The 24583-nt window shown below is 39.3% G+C and overlaps 1 protein-coding gene across 3 annotated transcripts in view; it reads right to left on the bottom strand.

Annotated features, from left to right (window-relative positions):
- Positions 1 to 24583, bottom strand: part of KCNK2 (potassium two pore domain channel subfamily K member 2) — a 214529-nt gene that overhangs the window by 44864 nt on the left and 145082 nt on the right. For all 3 annotated transcript variants that reach the window (XM_055144841.1, XM_004613007.2, XM_055144842.1), the window contains exon 4: positions 4110 to 4270. In XM_055144841.1, coding sequence (XP_055000816.1) covers positions 4110 to 4270 — 161 coding nt within the window. The remainder of the gene's footprint in view (positions 1 to 4109; positions 4271 to 24583) is intronic.

Below are 24583 nucleotides of genomic sequence, written 5' to 3'. Positions count from 1 at the left end.
GATAATTACTAAAATGATTGATGTCCTATTTCTCCCCTGCTCATGACTGCTGTTTTTCTATTATGGATTGGTTGGACTCTTACACTAACAAAGTCCAGAGTGGACTCACATGACACTGGATGAATTGTTACTCTGTTCTTCAGCCTTATAATTTGCCAATAAGGGGCTAAGTTGATCGTACAATGTGCATGATATTTGCCTTGCAGCAGAAGACCAAAGTTCAATTCCCAGCACCTCATATGGTCCTCTGAGTCTGCCAGGGGAGATACTTGGGGACAGAGCCAAGAGTAAACCCTGAGTTCCTCTGGGTGTGGCCCCAAAACAACACACACACACACACACAAAACTTGCAAACAGATGCATCAAATTTGATCTGTAGGTAAGATAAGACTTCATCCCCATCAGGCTACAACAGAGGTTAGTGGAGAAAACTTTTCCTCCAAGATTTCAGTAACTTGAAGTCAACTGCAGTCAGAAGACATAGTTCCATAGTGCATGATAAAATAATTTTAGAGAGGCAAGATTTCCTTAATTTTTAGTCTGGCATATTGTTATAGCTGTTTTATTTTATCATTATACTGTTAATCTCCTACTATTTTATTTGTAAATCTATAAATAGATTTCTATAATCCATAATAAATCTATAAATAAATAATACAATCAATCAATCACAATATCCCATTTATCACCGATTTCTCGGGCGGGCTCAGTAACATCTCATTTTGTCCTTTCCCTGAGATCTTAGAAGTCCATCTCAACTCGGCCCTCCTAAGGATGTTGCATTGGGGGCTCTTCAGGGTCAGGGGAATGAGATCCAGCTTGTTACTGGATTTTGCATATGAATACACCATGGGGAGCTTGCAAGGCTGTTCCATGGGGGCAGGAAACTCTCAGAAGCTTGCCAGTTTCTCCTAGAGGGAGAGGTAGGCTAAAGATATTGCACGGCAGCTTGCAGCCATGCGCTTCTGAGAGCTTGCTTTTAAGTCTCTGGATGCTGACTGTTGATGGAATTACACACACCTGGGTTCCTCTGCCGGTACCTTCATGCATGAGGCCTGTCCGAACGTGTAGAGAGAATAAATAATACATCCATAAATAAATAATAAATAATAAATCTATAAATCTGTAATTTTGGGTCAACAATTTTGTTGACTTGAAGAACAACTCTTCCAAGCATGGTGTGTGCATTTCAGAGGATTAACTGGACAGCTTCAGACCTTCCACTTTACCACTGATTCGTTCTTCTCCAAGTGAGATTTCTGGAACAAGTTTGCCAGGGTAGGTGATTACCACCTCCTTTAAAAATATTAAAATATTAATTTAACATTAATCTAATGTTAAAATATTAAAATGGTTACATGCTCAGGGTAGGAAAATTATGAGGAAAATGAAGAAAATAATCTATAGTTTGAGCTCTTAAAGGGAACCACTATAACTGTTTTATAAATTTCAGACATTTTTGGGTACATTTTTATAGATTGCTTGACTTTATTTTTCCCCCTATAAACCATAAATTTCTTTTTGAAAGGAACATTAGTGATGTTACAGACTGCATAATGGATCAGTCTTGGTCTAGTTGATAGTCCAGCTGAAAACTCAGTTTTCTGCCATTTTAATGATATTGAGATGCCACTAAAATTCTGTGTTTTGAATATTTATTGTGTAAGATATCTAAAGGTGAAATTTTCAGATCAGGAATAAGACTATGTTAAGGCTCTTTTGCAAAAGTAATTTGTTTTTAAATTATTTTATTTTATTCTTTAAAGAGTTTCTTTAAAGACTATAAAACAAAGCTCCTGGAAGCGTGTGGCTGCTTTTGCGGCCATGCAACCTCTTATAGTGTAGCCCACTGATAAACCTAAAGCAGCACACATGTGTTTGGTTTTAACATACTTGCTTGTATTCTCATATACATTCTCTGTCCCTCTCAGAAAGCCCAGCAAGCTACCGAAAGTATCCCTCCCACATGGCAGAGCCTGGCAAGCTCCTCCTGGCATATTTGATATGATAAATACAGTAACAATAACAGGTCTCATTCCCCTGACCCTGAAAGCCTTGAATACAGCACGATTTGGAAAGACGAGTATGGAGAGGCTACTAAAATGTCAGGGCTGGGGCAAATGGAGACGTTACTGGCGCCCATTCGAGCAAATTGATGAACCATGGGATGACAATGATACAGTGATAAATCTATAATAAATCTATAAATAGATGTCTCTACAGCCATTGTAGTATGGCTGTATAGAAAAGAACATAGTATGTAGGCAATACGAGGTTCAGTGCTGTCCACAGTTTCAACTAACCTCTGGGGAGCTGGAAATGTATTATTGAGTATAAACAGAGACCCTGTCCTTAAACTTTTCACCTCTCCAATCAGAAACCTATGAAGTAGAATGTATTATGTGATGTCGACATGTAGAGAAGCTTGTCTCCAGCTCTCCATCTGAGGCTAATAACAACTAGTATTGCTGAATCTACCTCAGGCTCATGAATGTTAGATATCAAATCCCCACCCTATCATGATCACAGATTTCAGAACTTAAAGCATTTCTGAACAGTGTGGCCACCCAATACTGAGCCACTGGAAATATTCACCAGTAGACTGTGTAATGTGTTTCTGGTTTGAGGATTACATACAGCAGGGCTCAGGGCTTACTCCTGCAGGTACTCAGTGGACCAACCATCTACAGTGCCAGGGATCAAGCCAGGGTCAGCCACATGCAAGGCAAATGCCTTAACATATCTTTACAAATGCCTTAACAAATGCCTTAACAGAATTTGTTTTCTGTACCTATGAGAATGCTGAATGTAAAAGAATCTCCCAGCATCCTGCAAGCAATTGAAAATTTGTGGAATGAACACTGAGGAATTAGGTGTAACTAAGCATGCTTAATTTGCTCTGTTGATTAATATAAACAGGGCACTTTTAACATCAGTATAAATAGGTGTAATACCCCAATAAAGAAATCTCTCCCATTCTGAAATAACTATGTCTTTCCATTCTAAGAGCAAAACTATGAGAGCCACTTTGAACTTAAATGTGAAATATATGAAGGCCCCAAACTGGAAGTATAATTTAACTCACAGAAGCAATACCCAAAGTTTTATTTCATTAACTTCAATAAAAAATGCCTTGTTGATTATTTTGTATAAAAAGAAAACATTAATGAATAATAAATACATTGTATTTGTAGTAGTGATGATAACAATAACAAATCATTTCTAACTCCACCCTCAACCACCATTGCTTTTCCCATAATTTCCTTTAAGAACACAAGCTTGGGATTCCAATGACATAACTATTTTTCACTTAAAATTCATACAAAGTCAGTTTATTTATTTCTAATATGACACTGTAAAGTCACAAATACCTTTATGTGTATATAACCTTTGGTGTGACTGAGTTATATACCTCAGATAAATTTTTATCAATGACATTCATGATCAAGTTACACTCTCACCAACTGTATATTATTACATTTTTCTACAAAATGGTTATTTACATTTATAATGCCAATGACAAGAAACAAGTAACAAAATTAATTTTTGCTTTTTGCTTTGTTTTGGTTTTTGGAACACACCCAATAGTTCTCAGGGCTTAGTCAGAGCTCTGAGCTCCGGGATCACTCCTGAGGGCTGCAGGGATCACACGTGGTGTCAGGGATCAAATTCTGGTTGCACAAGTCAAGGCAAGTGTTTTATTCACTGTTATATCTCCCCAGCTTGCAAAACAAAAATTTTAATTGAAATTATTGTCAGTTATTTTCTAATTTTTGACTAACTCTGAGCTATACTTTGGTCAATACCATTATTTACATTGTATCATTGACAATGTAATTTTAAGGAGACAAAACTAGCTTAAGAGAATATACCTTAGAAAATGTACAACTAGAATTTGAATCTATGATTTTCAGATTTATGTTTTATTTCTGTATATTTGTTTTTTCTTGTACCTTAATTAACACAGTGAGTTAATGATGCTTTTAGTGGCACAATAACTAGTTATGAAAAATTCAATAACTGAATGTTGGACTGTATCTGAAGTCACAGAAAAACTATTGTCTAAAAAAAATCTAAACAAATATTGACTCAGGCATCATCACACTCACAATAAACGTGTCCTCCACTTTGGCGATTCCTTTCCCAAATATGGTCCCAAGTTGATCTCCAACTCCAGCCAACAAAAAACCAAAAAGGGGGATTCCCAGTAAGGCATAGATGATGCAGAATATCTTCCCCCCTTCAGTGCGTGGTGAGATATTTCCAAATCCTAAAGAAAATAAAATCAGTTGTTTATGACTGAGGAATAATTTAAAATATATGATCTCAAATTTTATTCAGATCTACCCGAATGATCACAGATGTTAACTAGGTATGAATCCCTTTATATTATAGAGCCCTTGGTATATTTTAATATAAAATACTTTTATAGGCAACCATTCTAATTAACCTAGATGATGAAAAGGGGGAGTATCACAGCAGTATATCCACTCTGGTAATCCTTGTGACAACAAAGCTTCCATATAATTACAGAGAAGAGAATCCCAGCGTCATTGAAGGGAATTCAAATATACTTAAATTAAAGTTTAGAAAAAGCTTTTACATTCTTTTCAGTTAAGTACTTAACTAAAGCAATAGGAAGGTAAAATATGTTTTTTAAGTCTTGAGATTTGAAGGTTTTCTACTTTTGTACCATCTCTGTTATATGTCTCTCTTACAACTCAAGCAGCTCAACTTTTGACCTTCGTTTTACCAACAGAAGCCATGTGGAGTGTCTGTGTGAGATATACATAGAACATCTTTGGGGTGATTGCAAGACTTTTAGTTCCCCTTAAGATGAATCTGGAATGTAAGCATCAATTTTCCTTTCTCCACAAGAGTGTACATAGATATTATAAGACTGATTTTTGTTGTTAATTTCTAGTTTTCAGATAATTATAGTCAAAGAGTCTACCCCGTTGGATTTTCACTTTGAGAAATGGTGAGATTTTTTTTTTTTGTGGCTTTGATCTGGCCACTTTTCATTGTTATTTGAAAATGGTGCAGACATTCTCGCTATTTGGAGACATAAAGAGCAGACACCATCTGTGGTCCTACTGATTTTGCAATTTATCCCTGGTGTAGTATCCACCACCTCTGGTGAGAGGGTGAGCAAGTCGCCATTCATCTGTTCCAATTTTTTCCTTCTGTAAATATTTCCTTCTCTTCCCCTCCAGACTGTTTGGTGTCCACTGCTACTACTCATGTACTGAATGCGCCTTTTGTTCTCTGCTCTTTTGGTTTGGGGACCACACCTGGAAATGCTCAGGAGTCACTTCTGGCTCAGTGTTGAGATCATTCCTAGTGATACTTGGAGACCAGGCAGGTGTGAGGATAGAACCCAGGTCAGCTGCATTTAAAACAAGTGCCTACTCCTGTGCTCTCTCAAGCCTCTGAGAGTGGTTTTGCTATTTCCCCACTGTCTTTAAACACCATGGTTTATAAAGTTGTTCATGATGATTTGTTACATGCATTCAATATTCTAACACTAATACCACCACATCTGTCACCTTCCCTCCACCCATCATTGTCTCCATTTCCCCAATCACCCCTCAAGCCTAACAAGTCAACAATAATTTGTTTTCTATTGCTTGTTATCCCTGAATGGCTAAAGGAATGATAAAATGTTTCCATAGAGTAAAATAGGTGAAAATTGTTATATCTCACCATGGGGATTTTAAGTCCTTATCTGAGGGTTCCCCAAGCTGTTCTTTCACTTCTATGTTAATGTTCTGTCAGTTGAGATTGTTCGGTTTCTATGTTACATCCCATCCATCTACTACTATGATGTCAGTGTTGTCAATATTGGAGATGTGGCCGTGTGCTCCAGAAAATCTAGAATTCTTAACTGGGCAGTCCAACTGGGTTAACTTTTTAATTGGGCAGTGGCTTTGGGGTGTGGGAGCGGCTGCCAGGGTTTTGTTTGTGCAGAAGCTGGTCCGCCCACTTCCAAGAGTGCCCCAAGGTCTCAGCGGGGAAATGGGCATCCAAGAAATTTTTGCAGTTAGGTGATCTCTTTCAAGATTTACTTAAGTCTTTGGAGCATGGCCGGTAGATGAGCTTACATTGGCAGAAGAATGGGAGGTGAGCAGGCTGCCAGGGCTTCTGGAAATAGAGGGAACTTACTTATAAGCATGTTTGTAATAATGCTCTCAAGTAAATAAGTAGCCAGTTACTTCACTACAGAATGGCTTATCCAGAAAAAAGAAACAGTGATTGTGGGGAACTGGCACATACAACAGAGAATAGGAAAGAACATTCTTTTTTTTTTTAATTTATTGAATCACTGTGAGGTAGTTACAAGCTTTCATGTTTGGGTTACAATCTCACAATGATCAAACACCCATCCCTCCACCAGTGCACATTCCCCACCACCAATATCCCGGGTATACCCCCCCTTTCCTACCCTCCCCCTGCCTCTATGGCAGACAATATTCCTCATACACTCTCTCTACTTCTGGGCATTATAGCTTGCAACAGAGACACTGAGAGGTCATTCTTTAACAACTCTGAGAAGGACTGTTGTAAGCCGAATCCACTGAAGAAAACGGAGCTGAAAGTATAGTGGCTGGTCACTGGCAGAATTGTGTTATCTGTCATCAGCTGGGAGGCTGGTGGAACACCCCTCCTTCCACCCTGCCCCAGGCCCCTCTGTATCACCCTGTGGGTGATGCAAGACCTGTGTATTCCTCTTTGGTTATTCACTCTCTATTTCTGTTTATTGATTTTATACAATGTCAAAGGGCTGATAAAGTCAGTACATAAATGTGTGTTTGTATCAAATAAGGCATTAAATGTGATTTTAAGTGTCATGGAAGATGTTACAATTCCACTAAATTATAGTACTTTGTGCAGACATCAGGGATTTCCCATCAATTTAAAGTTTAAATGGAAGTGATTGTAGACTGGAGCACAGCGGGTAGGGCGTTTGCCTTGCATGCGGCCAACCTGGGTTTGATTCCCAGCATCCCATATGATCCCCTGAGCACTGCCAGGGGTAATTCCTAAGTGCATGAGCCAGGAGTGACCCCTGAGTGTCACTGGGTGTGATGCAAAAAGAAAAAAAAATGGACGTGATTGAAAAAAATCTTGGTATTAAAAATAAAGTTTAGCAATATGTTATATCCATTTCTCTAGCTGTTTGTACTACAATATGATTATGGGTGCATAGCTATACCTTTGCTATAGACCACAATCCTGGGATAGATAATTTTCCACCTGTAAATCTTATGATCTACTTTATCACTTTGTAAAGACTAAGTAGAACGTCCGATAAATGGTGCTTAGAGAAGTTTATTATACTACATATGTTCAATATATGTTAAGTGCTGTAATAATTATCCTTATATAACAGTATTATTAGAACACTAGGACTCAATCAATGTATTCAGCTCTAGAGTGTGGAAATTGTTTCAAAGCCAGATTAGCAGGTCATATTTGTACAATGATTGCTTTCCACGTATTCTGAAAGGTTCTGTCATATGGTGACCTGTCAATCTTTACAAGAAGCAAGAACAAGGCAGAGCACACAGAGGAGAGCCTGAAGGTATGCCTCATTTAATTGCACTTTGCTTTCTTGCACATTGCAGATACTGTGATTGTTTGTTTTGACAGAGGTTTTGTGGTCACTCTGCACCAAGCAAGCCTATTTTTCCAAAATTAGGTACAACTCAGTTCCTGTCTTCAGGCACATTTCATTTAGGCATGCCCTTCTATTTATTCACACCTGGTAGTGTCCAACACTTAATAAATCACTGTATCTACTATGCCACATTAATGTAAGATATATATATATATATATATATATATATATATATATATTAGGAGATCAAAAACTTCACATGGCTAGCTACACTGTGATTCCAGTTTTATGACAGTGCCAGAACCTAGTTTCTACAGGGTTTTCTTGGAATGGCTGGAAGGTCTAAGCTGGTCAGAGACTGGAAGGAGTCAGACTGACTGGCCTCAACTACTTAAATGATTCAAATACTGAGAAAAGATAGATCTACTTTGTGCTCACGACAAAGATAAACACGATGAGTACAAGCTCATTCAAGCTGAGACAAGGTAGTCAAATAGAGTAGGTGACTGTCAACAGAGCAGGACGTCATCTGTCACTAGATAGTTACCGTTGGGCATTACCCAACAATTCAATCTAGAGTCTCTATAGTTGCCAATTTTCCTATTAATGTCCTATAAAACTATAAATCCTATAAACCTATAAAACCAAGCTCCCGAAAGCACAGACATCTTATAGCCTAGTTCTCCCTCTCAGAGAACCTGGCAAACTACCAAGAGCTTCCTGCCCACATGGGAAAGCCTGGCATATTCATATGCCAAATACAGTAATAATGATAGGTCTCATTCTCCTGACTCTGAAAGAGCCTCTAATGCAGCACTGTTGGGAAGGATGAGTAAAAAGAGGCTGCTAAAATCTCAGGGCTAGGATGAATGGAGGAGGTACTGGGCCTGCTCGAGCATATCGACAATCAATGGGATGACAGTGATAGTGATAGTGATGACATTTGCCGATTTTCTTGGACCCAATCCAAGATTAGGCATTGTGTTTAATTAGCATCTCTTTGGTTTCCTTTAATCTTGCAGAGGTATGGGGGGGAAAACAGGTCTTGATTTTTAAAATAACACTTTTTTAAAGTTTTTTAAAAAAAAACTTTGATATGTTTTAAACTAGTAAATTATTATTTACAAAATTACTGTTTTCTTTCTACTTTCTTCTTTCTACTTTCTTTCTACTTGTTCAATTGGAGCTACCACATGCTGAACACCACAGTGATGGGGCAAAGATTCACTTGGAGAAAATGTGAAAAAGAAATTCTGTATCATGTAAATGTGAAGGGGGAATAAAAGCCCTCTCAAATTTTTAGAAGTTAGGGGCTGTTTAACCTGTAGATGGTCCAAGAATGGAACTAAACCGCTCAAACCTGTCTCTCTTCTAACATCAAACAGCAATCTTAAGAACATAGGGGTCTTGAAAAATCAGCGGGGCAAACTATTTCAACATGGATTCCCAGATTATTCTAGAAAGCCCCACTAAGACACAACACTAACCAGTTTCTCCTGAAAGACCCTTTGTTTAAAGTTCTGGAAGAACAGATGGCAGAATAGAAACAATATTATTTTCTCAATAAATTTATTCATCTTGGGGCCGGAGCGATAGCACAGCGGGTAGGGCGTTTGCCTTGCACGCGGCCGACCCGGGTTCGATCCCCGGCATCCCATATGGTCCCCCAAGCACCGCCAGGAGTAATTCCTGAGTGCAAAGCCAGGAGTAACCCCTGAGCATCGCTGGGTGTGACCCAAAAAAGCAAAAAAAAAAAAAAATTTATTCATCTTATCTATATAAGAAATACTTATTCAATTCTGACCATTTGTTAACCATTATAGAGACAAAGAAGCCAAAGATAGAGTCCTCTCTGAACAGAACTAAAATTCTTTAGCTGCAAGAGTGACAGTAAATATAAATGATGACAAGGAATAAAGAAAGAAGGACTGGGGCTGAGCAATGTTGCATGTTGAATGATCATTTTTAATGGTGCAGTCAGAGTGGACCTCCTGTGAAGTTGATATCTGAGCACAGATTTGGAAGAGTTAAGACAGTGAGACATCAGAATATATGAGGAAAAGGAGAATGGAAAGAGCCAGTATTCAGGTCCTGAAGAAGAATGACCTAGGATATATGAGGAAGACAGAGGAAGTTACCTTGAATGACATGGAAAGGGTTGAAGGGACCACAAAGACCAGGTTAAGGGATTGAGTACAACCTATAGGACTTGCAGGTATAAAGATAAAGAAAAAGCATTTCACTATTTATTCATGATGCAATATTTGGTAAATTAAAAATGCTACTAACCTGGTCTCAAAAAAATGAATAAAAAAGTAAATAGCCAACATCTACCTCAGGGGATGTATCTTATCTTGGACAATGAGATTGGAAGATGATAATATAATCCTGAAGCCTTCTCTATTGTATTAAGGGGCAATGGTAAAGAATTAGAAATACATGTAAAGCAAGAAAGTAAACACTTTCTTTTGTTACTTTTGAAAGTTACTATTACAAGTACTTGTCTGTATGATAAAATCAAGAATTTTTCATAGTTAAGAAAACTCTTAGCAATAAGAATGAAAAGTTACATGTGTTTCTTAAATGAAAATGAGGATAAATAAGACATACAGGTATCAATTTTATCAAACTTATGTTAAATGTAATATGATCACTGTAAGGATTCCAGTGGAAGTTGATAAAATTTTATAAAAATAATAACATAAGTAAAGTGCAAATAATACTGTTTTGGAGGCAAAGGAGGTGGGGAGATTTGTCTACATCCATTATGGACTACAATGCTCTTACAAAGCACCATAATGTGTGCCAGGGAGACAGAAAAGAGGTTAGGGCATGCATCTGACCCACATTTAACTCCTGGCATCATGCAGTCCTCTGAAGTTTTTAAGGCAGAGCTCTGGAGATCTCCAAACCCCACCAGGATAATTCAGATAGTCTCCAGCACTAAAGTATCTCGGCAACACCACATTTTCAGGCCACAGAACTGAATCAATTGTCCAGGAGTGGTCCTTGGGTCCCCTGATCACCACCTGGGAATCCCCTTAGCCCCCAACAAAACAAAATCCAAAGAAGGACCATTACTAAGGAATGTGGTATTATATAGAAAGAGTCAGGCCAATCTAAGTGGAATAGAGAGCTAATCAATTATTGTCTTACCATAGGAAAATTATGTCTCAAAAATATTATCATATTTAATATTAAAACACCACAATGGTCAGTAGTACAGTGGATGGGGGCCTGCCTTGCATGCAGCGAACCTGGATTTGATCCCTAGTATTTATATAGTCCCTTGAACCCTGTCAGGAGTGACCCCTATGCACAGAACCAGGAGTAAGCCCTGAGCAAAACTGAGTGTGGTAAAAACAACAACAACAAAAAACAAAACAAAACAAAAACTCCACAAGAGAAATTCCCTTAAAGTCTGGAAAAGATGAGAACAATTTCCACTTTTCCACTATTTACTATTGCTATGAAAGTTTTAACAGGTGTGATGGCAGCCAACACATAAAAAGAATGGCCATTATGAGGAGGAAAACAAAAGCATTAGTTAAGGGTGGAAATCAAGTATCTATCAAATGTAGCAGAATAATGAAAGTTATTGAACAGAGAACAGCTCAGAGAAAAGCACAGTAAGTGTTTATAAATCGATAGCATTAAAGTTCTTCAGCACTATCTCAAATGTGCTAAATAAAATAGAAAAATACCTCACTTACAATGAAAGGAAACATAAAACACCTAAAAATAATCTAACCAACTGAATGCAAGATAAATTCAGAGAGCTCCTGCAGGTGGTATAGAACAGGGTGGAACAGAAAAAGCAAAGAATAAAGAAGAGCAGGTCAGAAGTAGGCCATCCTAATTTTTTAATGCAAATGAGCTGGAAATCAACTAATTATTCAACCAATAAGTCTGGAGAAACTGATTACTATTTTGGAGAAACACGTTCACCCTATATGAAAATATGAGCCATGAAGATGAAAACATATTAATGCAGCTGAACTACTGCCCCGCTGGTGTCTGCTGATCATGTCTCTCTCTCTGAGCCCCCTAAGAGGCCATCATGACTTAGCTTAGATATTAATGTCTCCAAGACACTTTCCTTAAACCTACACCACACACCCCCAGGGGTGAATTTGACCCCTCCCCCTTCCCTCAGACAAATTTCCCTGTCCTTCCTCTTATCCACTAGACTGCAATTCACTTCTGTAAGCAGACTCTCTGAAGGTCAGGACTATTGTCATTTAACACTGCAGTCCTAGTCCTGAGATTCCCATAGTTGGCTCTCATTATTATCCTCTTCCCAACTTCCTCTCACCTCTTCTTTTTTTTTTGCTTTTTGGGTCACACCCAGCGATGCTCAGGGGTTACTCCTGGTTTTGCACTCAGGAATTACTCCTGGCAGTGCCTGGGGGGCCATATGGGATGCCGGGGATAGAACCCGGGTCGGCCGCGTGCAAGGCAAACGCCCTACCCGCTGTGCTATCGCTCCGGCCCCCTCTCACCTCTTCTTGTCCTAAGTATTAGGTTTTCAAGAGTTCCTGATAAAATTTCAACAAAATTCTGAACACAAAATGTTCTTACTTATGATGAGTTCTAATTCTTAAAAAATGATACGTTATGAGCAGATACTCCATAAACACAACCCTCTGCAGACTTTCTATCCTTCAAATGCACTTCTGCACAAAGACAGATTGTGTTTGCTGTTTCTAACTGATTGTTTTGACTTCTCTTAAAAACAATCCTGCTGGCTTGCTTCCTCTCCCTCCCTACAGTAATTCAAGGTCTTGTTCTTAGTGAACAGCAGATACCTAGAGATAACTCATGTGACGGTATGTGTCTTGTAGGGATAAGACCATGTGTGTCTTTGATTGATAAAGACTTTTGGAAGGAGATTACTTAGTTTTGAATAGACACCTGCCCCTTACTCAGCCCCCATCTTTCACATCAGGTGGGTCAGGCCTTCCTCAGCCCCCTGTCACGACATCCTGGATACTGCCTTAAGGCCTCACTGCCGCCATCTTATAGAGGCTTCCATCTGTGACCTGCAGGCCAGAGTTCTCAAAATTCTCTTTTGCCCGGACCCAAACACCAAACAGCTTTATATAAGAGACAGAGACAAATACCACCTTTAATTATCCCTCTCTACCTCTCAACCAATGCAGAGTCATTGCCTCAAACATCACCAAGCTCACACAACTTCATTTCAGAGCAATTTGTTTTCCTGACATCACAACTATGGCCTCTCAAGGTCTTTACATACAAGTCACCTCTCTTTGCTAACTACATCATAGCAGTATATACTGAAAAACTTAAAATCAGCAGGACATTCCTGACTCCTTGCACATGGGACGTCTGCTCCTTCTACCAGGCACAAATGTGACTTTTCAGTTCCATGCTGAAATCATGGCTGACCTCATGTCCCACCACACAGCACACCCCAGAACCAGTACTATACGTAAGACCCTTTCAACCAGACTTTCTAAGCACACATAGCATTTTCTGTTTTCTTGAGAAACAACATATTGCTTTCACATGAAATACTGTCATTTGGTTATGTATTTCCCCCACGTTTTTAATGCAGGTATGTAGCATTGAAAATTAACATGTGCATATATTATACTAAATATATGCATGTCCACTGCATGTTCAATCCTGTATCTGACCATACCAATCTGTGATTGTACAACTATGCAGAATATCATGCACTTGTATTCTATAAGTTGATGCCCTACCCTGTGTATGCCACTGCACATTTACCCACCCTTCTTCCCCCAGCCCTTTTGGACTTATTTATGGTTTTTTTAGATCATTTGTTTATTTTCTCTCTATATAACATATGCACAGAACCTCTGCCCCTGTACCAGGCTGTCTTCACCGGGGCCCCCTCGGAAAGGGTTGAGTTTCCCTCCCCACCCCAAACAGAACCGAGTCAGCTAAAAACCTCCAGAACCCAGCCACAGCCATACTCAAGGCCACTCTCCACACACTCAAATGATACTCACACATGAAGGAACCAGCAGAGGAACCCAGGTATGCGGGACGTGTGGCTGAGATCTCCAAGCCTGTTTGGATCAGAACTGGACCTCCTCCACCCAGATCCCCAGTTTTCCAGGAGTTTGGCAGCCACACCCACAAACCACCCCTGGTGCTATGAAATTTCATCAATGGCCAAGATCCAGAAACTATAAAACAAAACTCCCAGAAGAGAGCAATGTAGAATCTCGCACAGCAGAGCCTGGCAAACTACCCATGGCATATCCGATATGCCAAAAACAGTAACAATAATGGGCCACATTCCCCTGACCCTGAACACAACAGGAACAAATGGAGACGTTAATGTTGCCTGCTTGAGCAAATCAATGAGCAATGGATGACAGCGATACAGTGATAACATATGGGTGAAAGAAAATAGTGTTTGTTTCTCACCAATTAGTTATTTCACTAAATCTAATATCTTTCAGATACATTCAAGATTTTGTATTTTTATAGTTTAATAAGCATTCCATTGTGTAAATGCATCACATCTTCTTTATCCTTTCATCATTCTATAGGCACTTAGGTTACTTCCAGTTTGTGATTGTACAAAATGCAACAATGAGTGGAGGGTGCATATATCTCTCCAAACTAGTGGTGTGATTTTCTAAAGTAAGTATCTACAAGTGAAATAGCTGGGTCAGATGGAATCTGTACTTTCAGTTTTTGAGGCATCTCATATTGCTTTCCATGTGGCTGCACCAAGCTATATCCTTGACAATGTGTGGGGATTTCCTTCTCTCCACTTCTCCCAACACTTGTTATTTCTTTCCTTTTGGATAGTAGCAATACTCACTAGTTTGAAATGATATTCCACTGTTGTTGCTATTTTATTTCTTTAATAGTAAGATTTTAAGAACATCTTTCTAACTGCCATGGACTGTCTTTAGGTCTTCTTTGAACAAAGAAAACAAAGAATAAAATACAAGATTAGGGAGCAAGGGTGTACAAGTGAGGAGTATGGAAGCTTAACCCTGCTTAGGCCTAAAGAGAATCTGCCTCTGCCTCTTGCACTACCAGACGTCTGTAGTTATAGTAGCTCTTCAATACTAGCTTTGGGTTCATTACCAAGACTAAAAACAATGGTGAAAAGTATTATTTATTGCACATTCTCTCACTACATGCCAGCAGTGATGCTGATTCTTTCACAAGCACACTTCCTGTGACTTTTACATCCCAATGAGATTTAAGTTCAGCTGCTCCCACTCTCCAGCTGTAGAAACAGTTTTAAAATGAAAATCATTATTCAAGGTTAAACACTCACTGGATGTTAAGGGTGAGATTTAAACCATTCAGTCAACAGCTTAGAACAAGTATGTGAGATCAAGCCAAATGTCTTCCTCAAACATGGATTTCTTTCTCAATCAGAGTACCTCAGAGCAGAAATCCACATCTGGATACACCATTCCGCCAATATTTGCTCTTTCCAACTTGGTCCAACTTGTATAGAATGTATACGCGCAGCAAGGCAAATGTGTAGCAAAAGCACCAAAGTCAAAGCACTGCTATAACATTCTGTTTTCATGTTGTCATCATCACACTTCCTCTTGGCCCAGCCCTGAACCTGCAGTTCAGTGTTTCACTGAAAGATAAGGTAGCCAAAGATGGCTACCTCACCAGCTTTAGCTGCAAATGACATCACAAAATTCTATATCTCTGATCAATCTGTAAACCTAGTTATGCATATCCTACATTACTTTAAGAATGAGCATCTGCCAACTAGTTGTGGTTAACAACGCCAACACAACAAAGATAGAACCGCAATAATAATCTAACTTCCTGGGGCTGGAGGGATAGTACAGTGGTAGGGCATTTGCCTTGCAAGCAGCTGACCTGGGTTTGATTCTCAGCATTCCATATGGTCCCCCGAGCACTGCCAGGAGTAATTCCTGAGTGCAAAGCCAGGAGTAACCCCCGTGCATCGCTGGGTGTGACCCAAAAAGAAAAAAACATAATCTAACTTCCCAACTTAAAAAAAAAGATATTCAAACTGTATCCTTTCCTTCTAATATTACAAAATGGTCTTGGTAAGGAATTGGAAGGAATGGGAAAGAAACTTGGATATGAGAAGGAGTACGAAATTTTAAATTGTGGGGCTGGAGAAATAGCACAGCAGGTAGGGAGTTTGCCTTGCACGCAGACAACCCGGGTTCAAATCCCAGCATCCCATATGGTCCCCGGAGCACAGCCAGGAGTAATTCCTGAGTGCATGAGCCAGGAGTAACCCCTGTGCATTGCCAGGTGTGACCCAAAAAACAAAAATAAATAAATAAATAAATAAGAAACTCTAAATTGTACGAAAGCCTCATCTGTGCTTCCTGCTGAGAAGGACAAAGAGTCAAGATAACCAAGGAAAAGTCAAGCAACTGACCTCAGAGTCCTCAGTCCCCAATGCCTGTCCCAGAAAGACCAATGGAATCTAAAATTGCACATCTTTAAGCACTTTTAATAAAACAAGACCACAACTTGTTGACCAACCATCTTATCTGAAGCTCAAGAAAATAAATATAGATCTTTTATGGTTAATGAAATACTAGTTTTAATAATGAAGGTAAATTCATGGAAATTCTTCTCTTATCCAAAGAAAAGAGAAAAAGAATTCAATTTAATTAAGGATAGTCAGAAACTTCAAAATTAGTTACACTGATTTATAGTTAATTGCTTTCTAGTTTTTTAATCCAATTTTGATTTGCTATTAGTTTCCAATGCTGTAGTTTGGTGTACAATTTCATACCTGTCTAGGTGTATGTCACTGCACTCACCACCAATGTTTTAGTGTCATCACATTACAGAAAAAATGGCCCCTCAACCCATTTGTCTCAGCCCCTGAGCCTCACTCCTTGAATATAAATTACCACTTAGACCTTCTGCTTTCACTAATCTGCCCCATCTTTTTTCCTTACCAGGAAAATCCTCATTGCAATGGTTCTTATAATGATCATGAGGGTCCCACCTAAAGTCTGCCTTACCCTTCTCAACCAAGCACCACTGACTGACTAATGTTTCTTAAAGAGTAAAATGATAAAATGAAACAATGGTTCTATTACCAAATTTCATGAAAATAGACAAAATAAATAAAAAAGTTCATTTAGCTATAGAAAATTGGGTCTGAATTAATAATCTGTACTGCCATGAAAATGATGCTATCTTTGATTTGCAAAATCTTTATTCAACTGTAAGCGTCTCGTTTAAATTTATTTTTAAGCATACTGGGAGCAATATAATACAGTAGTTAATACTAGAGGCCCTATAACCCAAATACTTGATTAAAATTGATAGCTTTGCCACTCTACCCAGAAAACTTACTAAACAACAACAACAAACTCCTTCATGCCTTAGTTTCCCCCTTTGTAAGACAGTCATGATAATTATATAAGATATCCACATAAAGAACTTTTTACAGTGCTCAGTACATGGTAAGTAGTGACTGTATATCAAAGGCAAAACTTCTCAGGCCAATAAACATGTCTTGTATCTTGTGATGCTCAGAATAACTGTTCACTGTTGATAAGATCCTGAGAAAGATGGATAGGCTGATGTTGATGGTACTTCCCATCCCTCAGAAATATGCTAAAAGCAGGTGGAGTTGTGGTAACCCCTTCTTTCCAAGCTCTTCACTTTTCAGATGAGACGGTGGAGCAAAATCAGCTGCTTGATACCAGTCAAACAATCCATGCAATCCATGAAATGAAGTATGGAGTGCTGGAAGTAACTTCCATGCCCCACTCACGATCACAGCCAGGCAGGCACAGGCAGCGTGAGAGCTGTTCAGCCCGCGTTAGCAGGCAGTAAACATAAGAGCTGTGACACTCACAGCCAACTCTTTGGGAGAAACTACTTGACATCCCTCATAGGGCGGCCACGCAGCTTCTCTCCTGAGAGGGCCCATTATTTTCCCACAGTCACAAAGTATGATGCATTGAGGGTAGAGGAAGGCACTTGAATTTTAAAACAAAATTGAAAACTGTAAGCAGTGAAGTGGTTTGTAGATTTGTCACTCCATTATTGTACAAATATGAACACCTGAGGCCTATAAAATGGAAATATTGGTAGTAATTAAGTAGCAGTTCAAGAAGAGGTACTGATGTTTTCAAGTGTTGCATATCCAAATTTAAACCATTTAACTTGAAGTTAGGGAATAAGGAGCATTTCTTGCCTTGGCTGCTACCTCAGGGAAGTAATTTAAAGTCGTCAATGATCATCAGTATCATTGTTTCTCTGACAAGAAAGAGAAGTGTGGCAGCCAATCTACCTGAAAGATGTATTATTATCTAGACACTCAACTGAATGATGTCAGTGAAGTTCGGCCAGTTAGATGAAAAATATATCCAAATCATTTGGGGACACTGATTTGATCAAACTCAGCTTAAATTCAACATGCCCTAGTAACTTGAGGATTCATCTCAGTTCCAGGATTATGCTCCAAGGCGTCCTCTGATCTTTACAAATTAAATATCTTCCAACTAATTTATTTTTTCATCTTATTTTTTAAAAAATACATTATAGGAGAAAATCACTGATGTATATTTATGTGTTTAAAGTCTGTGTAGTCTGTGTCTTCAACATCAAAATTAAGATGTATGTTTAAATCTAAATATCATGAAAGTTTTTCCCACATGGTAAAGACAGACACACTTTGATTCAATATTTGTAGATAGAAAAATGTTAGGGACATATATCTGCATATACAAGTCATATATTTGAATCATACACACACAGACATATACATATATACCCTGGATATATATCACAGTGCATTTCAAGTTTATTTTCTTAAAGTCGATTGTAAAATTTCCAAAGGTAACAACACACACCTCTTTCATCTAAAAGGTGAGTTTTCGGGCCCAAGAGAGTGCGATGGACTGAGCATGTGCTCTGCATGTAGGAGTTTTGAGTCCAGTCTGGGGTACCACACAGTCTCCCAGGACTGCAGAGAGAGTCCCAGGTACAGAGCCATGAGGGCCCCTAAGCACCATCGGGTGAGGCAAAAGAATCCACAATAATAATAATAATATTAAAGGTGAGGCTTTTAAATGAAGTTTCTAACACTTAACCCTTAGAGGGAGAGATGAGCAGACTTAAAAGTTCACTCAAAGAGAGTGCCCCACATCCACGCCAACATCTGTTGCTTTTGTTCTTTTGGATATGTGCCAGTCTCTGTGGTGTGAGATGACATCTCATTGTTGTTTTGATCTGCATCTCCTGATGATTGGTGACAAAGAGCATTTTCTCATGTGCCTTTTAGTCATTCAGATTTCTTCCTTAAGAAAATTTCCGTTCATTTCATCACCCCATTTTCCAATGGGGCTGGATGTTTTCTTTTTGTGAAGTTCAACCAGTGCCTTGTATATCCTTTATATCAACCCCTTATTGGATGGGTATTGGGTGAATATACTTTCCCATTCTGTAGACTGACTTTGTATTTTGATCACTGTTTCTTCTTTTTTTCAATTTTTTATTAGTGAAACAGCATGTGGTACAGTTGTAGACTTACAAACTTTCGTGCTTCCATCCAGTTATACATGATCGAGTACCCATCCCTTCACCAGTGCCCATTCTTCAACACCAATGATCCCAGTATCCCTCCTATCCCCACACCCCATGTGCCCCCCACCCCGCCTCTATTGCAGGACATTCCCTTTTGCTCTCTCCTTTTGGGTGTTGTGGTTTGCAGTAGAGGTATTGAGTGGCTATCGTGTTTGGTCCATAGTCTACTTTCAGCCTGCATCTCCCATCCTGAGCAGATCCTTCAGACCCCCTTTACTTGGTGTTCCCTTCTCTATTTGGTCTGCCCTTTCCCCCAGCATGTGTGGCTGACTTCCAAGCTGTGGAACAAACCTCCTGGTACTTATCTCGACTAGTTTTGGTGTTAGTCTCCCTTTCTGTTACTTTATATTACACAGATAAGTGTGATCTTCCTATGTCTATCCATCTCTTTCTAACTCATTTCACTTAGCATGATGCTTTCTATGTTGATCCACTTGTATGCAAATTTCATGACTTCATCATTTCTAACTGCTACATAGCATTCCATTGTGTAGATGTACCAAAGTTGTCTTTTTTAAAAAAATTTATTGAATCACGGTGAGATAGTTATAAGCTTTCATGTTTGTGTTACAATCACACAATGATCAAACACCCATCCCTCCACCAGTGCATATTCCCCACCACCAATATCCCCGGTATCCTGGTATACCCCCCCTCTTTCCCACCCTCCCCCTGCCTCCATGGCAGCCAATATTCCCCATACTCTTTCTCTACTTTTGGGCATTATGGCTTGCAACACAGACACTGAGAGGTCATCATGTTTATTCCATTATCTATTTTCGGCACATCTCCCATCCAGACTGATTCCTCCAGCAATCATTTTTTTAGTGATCCAGCTATGGGGCAATCCTCCTGGCCGTTGTATGCACTACCCTTAGGTGTAATCCTCATGTGATTTTATTCTATACTGCACAAATGAGTGCAGTCCTTCTATGTCTGTCCCTCTCTTTCTGACTCGTTTAACCAGTCATGTATTCTCAGGCACTCAGGCTTTTTCTAGCTATTGTAAACAGTGCTGCAATGAACATACAAGTTCAGATGTCATTTCAACTATACTTTTATGCCTCTCCAGGATATAATCCCAGGAGTGGTATTGCTGGGTCAAATGGGAGCTCAATTTCTAATTTTTTGAGAATCGTCCATATTGTTTTCCAAAAGGGCTGAACCAGTCGGCATTCCCACCAGCAGTGAAGGAGAGTCCCTTTTTCCCCACATCCGTGCCAACACCAGTCGCTTTTGTTCTTTTGGATGTGTGCCAGTCTCTGTGGTGTGAGGTGATATCTCATAGTTGTTTTGATCTGCATCTCCCTGATGATTAATGATGAAGACCATTAGTGGTTGAGCCCTTTTGGAAAATAGTATGGACGATTCTCAAAAAATTAGAAATTGAGCTCCCGTTTGACCCAGCAACACCACTCAGAGGAATATATCCCAGAAAGGCAAAAAAGTATAGTAGAAATGACATCTGTACTTGTATGTTCATTGCTGCACTTTTTACAATAGCCAAAATCTGGAAAAAATCCGAGTGCCCAAGAACAGATAACTGGTTAAAGAAAGTTTGGTACATATACACAGTGGAATACTATGCAGAAAGATGAAATCATGAAATTTACAGATAAATGGATCAACATGGAAAATATCATGCTAAGTGAAATGAGTCAGAAACAAATGGACAGGTATAGAAAGATTGCACTCATCTGTGGAATATAAAGTAACAGTAAAGAATTCTAAAACCTAAGAGTAGTAGAGATAAGGACCAGAAGATCTGTTCCACGGATTGGAAACTGGCCTCACATGATGGAGGACAAGGTAGCCAAGTACAGGATGTTGGGAGGATCCATTTGTGTTGAAAGATACATGTCGAAAGCAGACTACAGACCGAACACAATGGCCATTCAATACCTTTATTGCAAACCACAATATCCCAAATGGGAATGAATAAAAGGGACCTCACCTCTGCCGCTGAGGTGGGGTGGGGTGTTGGGGGGTGGGGTGGGGGGTCTTGGGTGGGATGCTGGGAACATTGGTGGGGGAGAATGGGCACTGGTGGAGGGATGGGTAAAGAATCATTGTATGACTGTAATGCAAACACAAAAGTTCATAAGTTTGTAACTGTTCCCCATAGTGATACACTAATAAAAAATTTAAAAATAAAAAAATTTTTAAAAGTTCACTCAAAACTGATAATTAAGCACACAGGTTTACAACATACATAGGTCATGAGTCCTTGCTTTGCGGATTGTAGCCCCCTACTCATGTTCCATCCTCAGCACATGACAATTTATTCAGTCTTGCAGGGTCTCGGTTTGTTTACCCCTGAAATGGGAATAAAATCAGTTCTGTTCATATTTGTATCACTTGTATCACTTGTCATCTCGTTGATATTCGATTTGCTTGAGGAGACACCAGTAACTTCTCCATTTGTTCCTGTCACGTGCAAGTGTAGCCCAATGATATCTGCTTGCTCCAGGAACAGGAAGAGCCTCAAATCATTCAGGGTTTTGACAAAGAAGTCAGACCATCTCATTGGTGGGCGGCCACATGGTCCTTTGACGTCCCATGGAATCCAGTCGGTAACAGCTCTAGTCCAGTGGTTGTCTCTGAATCTCTGTTTATACTTAGTATGAATCTCTGTTCATACTAAGAACTGCTTTTGTTTGCTATTGCTATTCCATTATACAAGAGACCAGACAAAAGACATGTCTTTCACTCTGTCCTAATCGACCAATTTATTAATGAATTTGATTTTATAGTTTTCCCCAACTATAATGATTTTTGTCAAGCAAAGAAATATATAAAAGCACAAAGCACCCATCCAGTCATCATCAATGATTTAAGTATCATTCACTACCAATCTATTCCTTGGATGGGTCCTACTGGATGGAGGTTTAGGTTTTCTGAGGAGGTTGCTTTGTTTTCTGAAAGCTATTTTCCACAATTCTACAGAGTAGAATATCTGCTTTCTGAATGGGATAAGGTAGTGGGGAAAGGTCAGTCCTCTGTCTCTGGGAATGTCTGGGCTAGATAGGATTTCAGGAGGCAGGGACTGGAAGGATAAGAAAAACCCTGTTGCACTCAGTTCCTTTGTGCCTCTCTGCCATCTCTCCAGAGCAATGAAGACAATCTGAAGTGATGTCTTTCCTAAATTCAGTCTATGAGAAAACCTAATCCTGGAAGGCAGATTTTCAGGGACTACTTTTCAGTAGTACTGAATAGGACTACTCCCCAGATAACGTGGACCAGTAGCTAGAAATGAACTTCTTTCCTTTTGTTTTTTAATTTTTTATTAGTGAATCATCATAGGGTACAGTTACAAACTTATGAACTTTCATGTTTGCATTTCAGTTATACAGTGATTGTTTACCCATCCCTCCACCAGTGCCCATTCTCCTCCACCAACGTTCCCAGTATCCCTCCCACCACCCCCACCGAAGCTCCCAACACTTCACCCTGCCTCTGTGGAAGGGCATTCCCTTTTGTTCTCTCTCCTTTTGGGTGTTGTGGTTTTCAATAGAGGTATTGAGTGGCCATCGTGTTCAGTCTATAGTCTACTTTCAGCACGCATCTTTCAACCTGAATGGGTCCTCACAACATCCTCTACTTGGTGTTCCCTTCTCTATCTCAGCTGCCTTTTCCCCCAACATGTGAGGTCAGTTTCCAAGCTGTGGGGCAGACTGCTTGGCCCTTATCTCTACTACTCTTGGGTGTTAGTCTCCCACTCTGCTACTTTATATTCCTCAGATGAGCGCAATCTTTCTATGTCTGTCTCTCTCTTTCTGACTCATTTCACCTAATATGATACGTTCCATGTTGATCCACTTGTATGCAAATTTCATGACTTCATCTGTTCTAACAGCTGCATAGTTTTCTATTGTGTAGATATACCAAAGTTTCTTTAACCAGTCATCTGTTTTTGGGCACTCCAGTTTATACCATATTTTGGCTATTGTAAACAGTGCTGCAATGAACATACAAATGCAGATGTCATTTCTACTATAAATTTTTGCCTCTCTGGGATATATTCCCAGGAGTGGTATTGCTGAGTCAAACGGGAACTCAACTTCTAATTTTTTGAGAATCGTCCATATTGTTTTCCAAAAATGCTGAACCAGTCGGCAATCCCACCAGCAGTGAAGGAGAGTCCCTTTCTCCCCACATCCTCGTCAACAACAGTTGCTTTTGTTCTTTTGGATGTGGGCCAGTCTCTATGGTGTGAAATATCTCATTGTTGTTTTAATCTATATCTCCCTGATGATTGGTTATGTAGAGCATTTTCTCATGTATCTTTTAGCCATTCAGATTTCTTCCATGAGAAAATTTCTGTTCATTTCAACCCCCCATTTTCTGATGGGGTTGGATGTTTTCTTCTTGTAGAGTTCAACCAGGGCCTTGTATATCCTTGATATCAACCCCTTATCAGATGGGTATTGGGTGAATATCCTTTCCCATTTTGTAGACTGTCTTTGTATTTTGGTCACTGTTTCTTTTGAGGTGCAGTAACTTCTTAGTTTAAGATAGTCCCATTTGATTATCTCTGTTTTCACTTGATGACCAGCTGCGTCTCATCTTTGAAAATACCTTTAGCTCCAATGTCGAGGAGGGTTTTGCCAACCTTCTCTTCCTTGTACCTTATAGATTCTGGTCTGATGTTGAGATCTTTAATCGACTTTGACCTGACTTTTGTACATGATGTTAGGTAGAGATCTGAGCCAATTTTTGCATGTAGCTGTTCAGTTTTGCCAGCATCATTTTTTGAAGAGGCTTTCCTTGCTCCACTTCACAGTTCTTGTTCCATTATCAAAGATTAGATGATCATATATTTGAGGTTGTGTGTCAGGATATTCAACACTATTTCACTGGTCTGTGGCTCTGCTTTTTTCTAGTACCATGCAGTTTTAATTATTACTGCTTTGTAGTAGAGATTGAGTTTGGGGAGGGTGATTCTTCCTATATTCTTTTCCCCAAGAGTTGCTTTAGCTATTCGTGGGGGTTTATTGTTCCATATGAATGGAGGAGTGGTTACTCCATTTCTTTGAATAATGTCATGTGACCCATATAGGGATCTCATTGAATGTGTACTTTGGGGAGTATTGCCATTTTGACAATGTTAATTCTCCCAATCCATGAGCAGGGGATATATTTCCATTTCCTTGTGTCCTCTTTTATTTCTTGAAGTAGCATTTTGAAGTTTTCTTTGTACAAGTCCTTCACCTCCTTAGTTAAGCTGATTTTGAGGTACTTGGTTTTCTGAAACACTATTGTGAATGGGATTGCTTTTTTCATGTCACTTTCTTCTCTCTCGTTATTTGCTTATAGGAAAGCCATGGATTTTTGACTATTGATTTTATAACCTGCAACTTTACTATGCGTCAATTGTGTTTA

The sequence above is a fragment of the Sorex araneus genome, chromosome 7 (assembly GCF_027595985.1).
Source record: "Sorex araneus isolate mSorAra2 chromosome 7, mSorAra2.pri, whole genome shotgun sequence".
NCBI classification, from domain to species: Eukaryota; Metazoa; Chordata; class Mammalia; order Eulipotyphla; family Soricidae; genus Sorex; species Sorex araneus.
The sequence above is the reverse complement of the archived record's forward strand: the minus strand, read 5'-3'. Positions and strand labels throughout refer to the sequence as shown.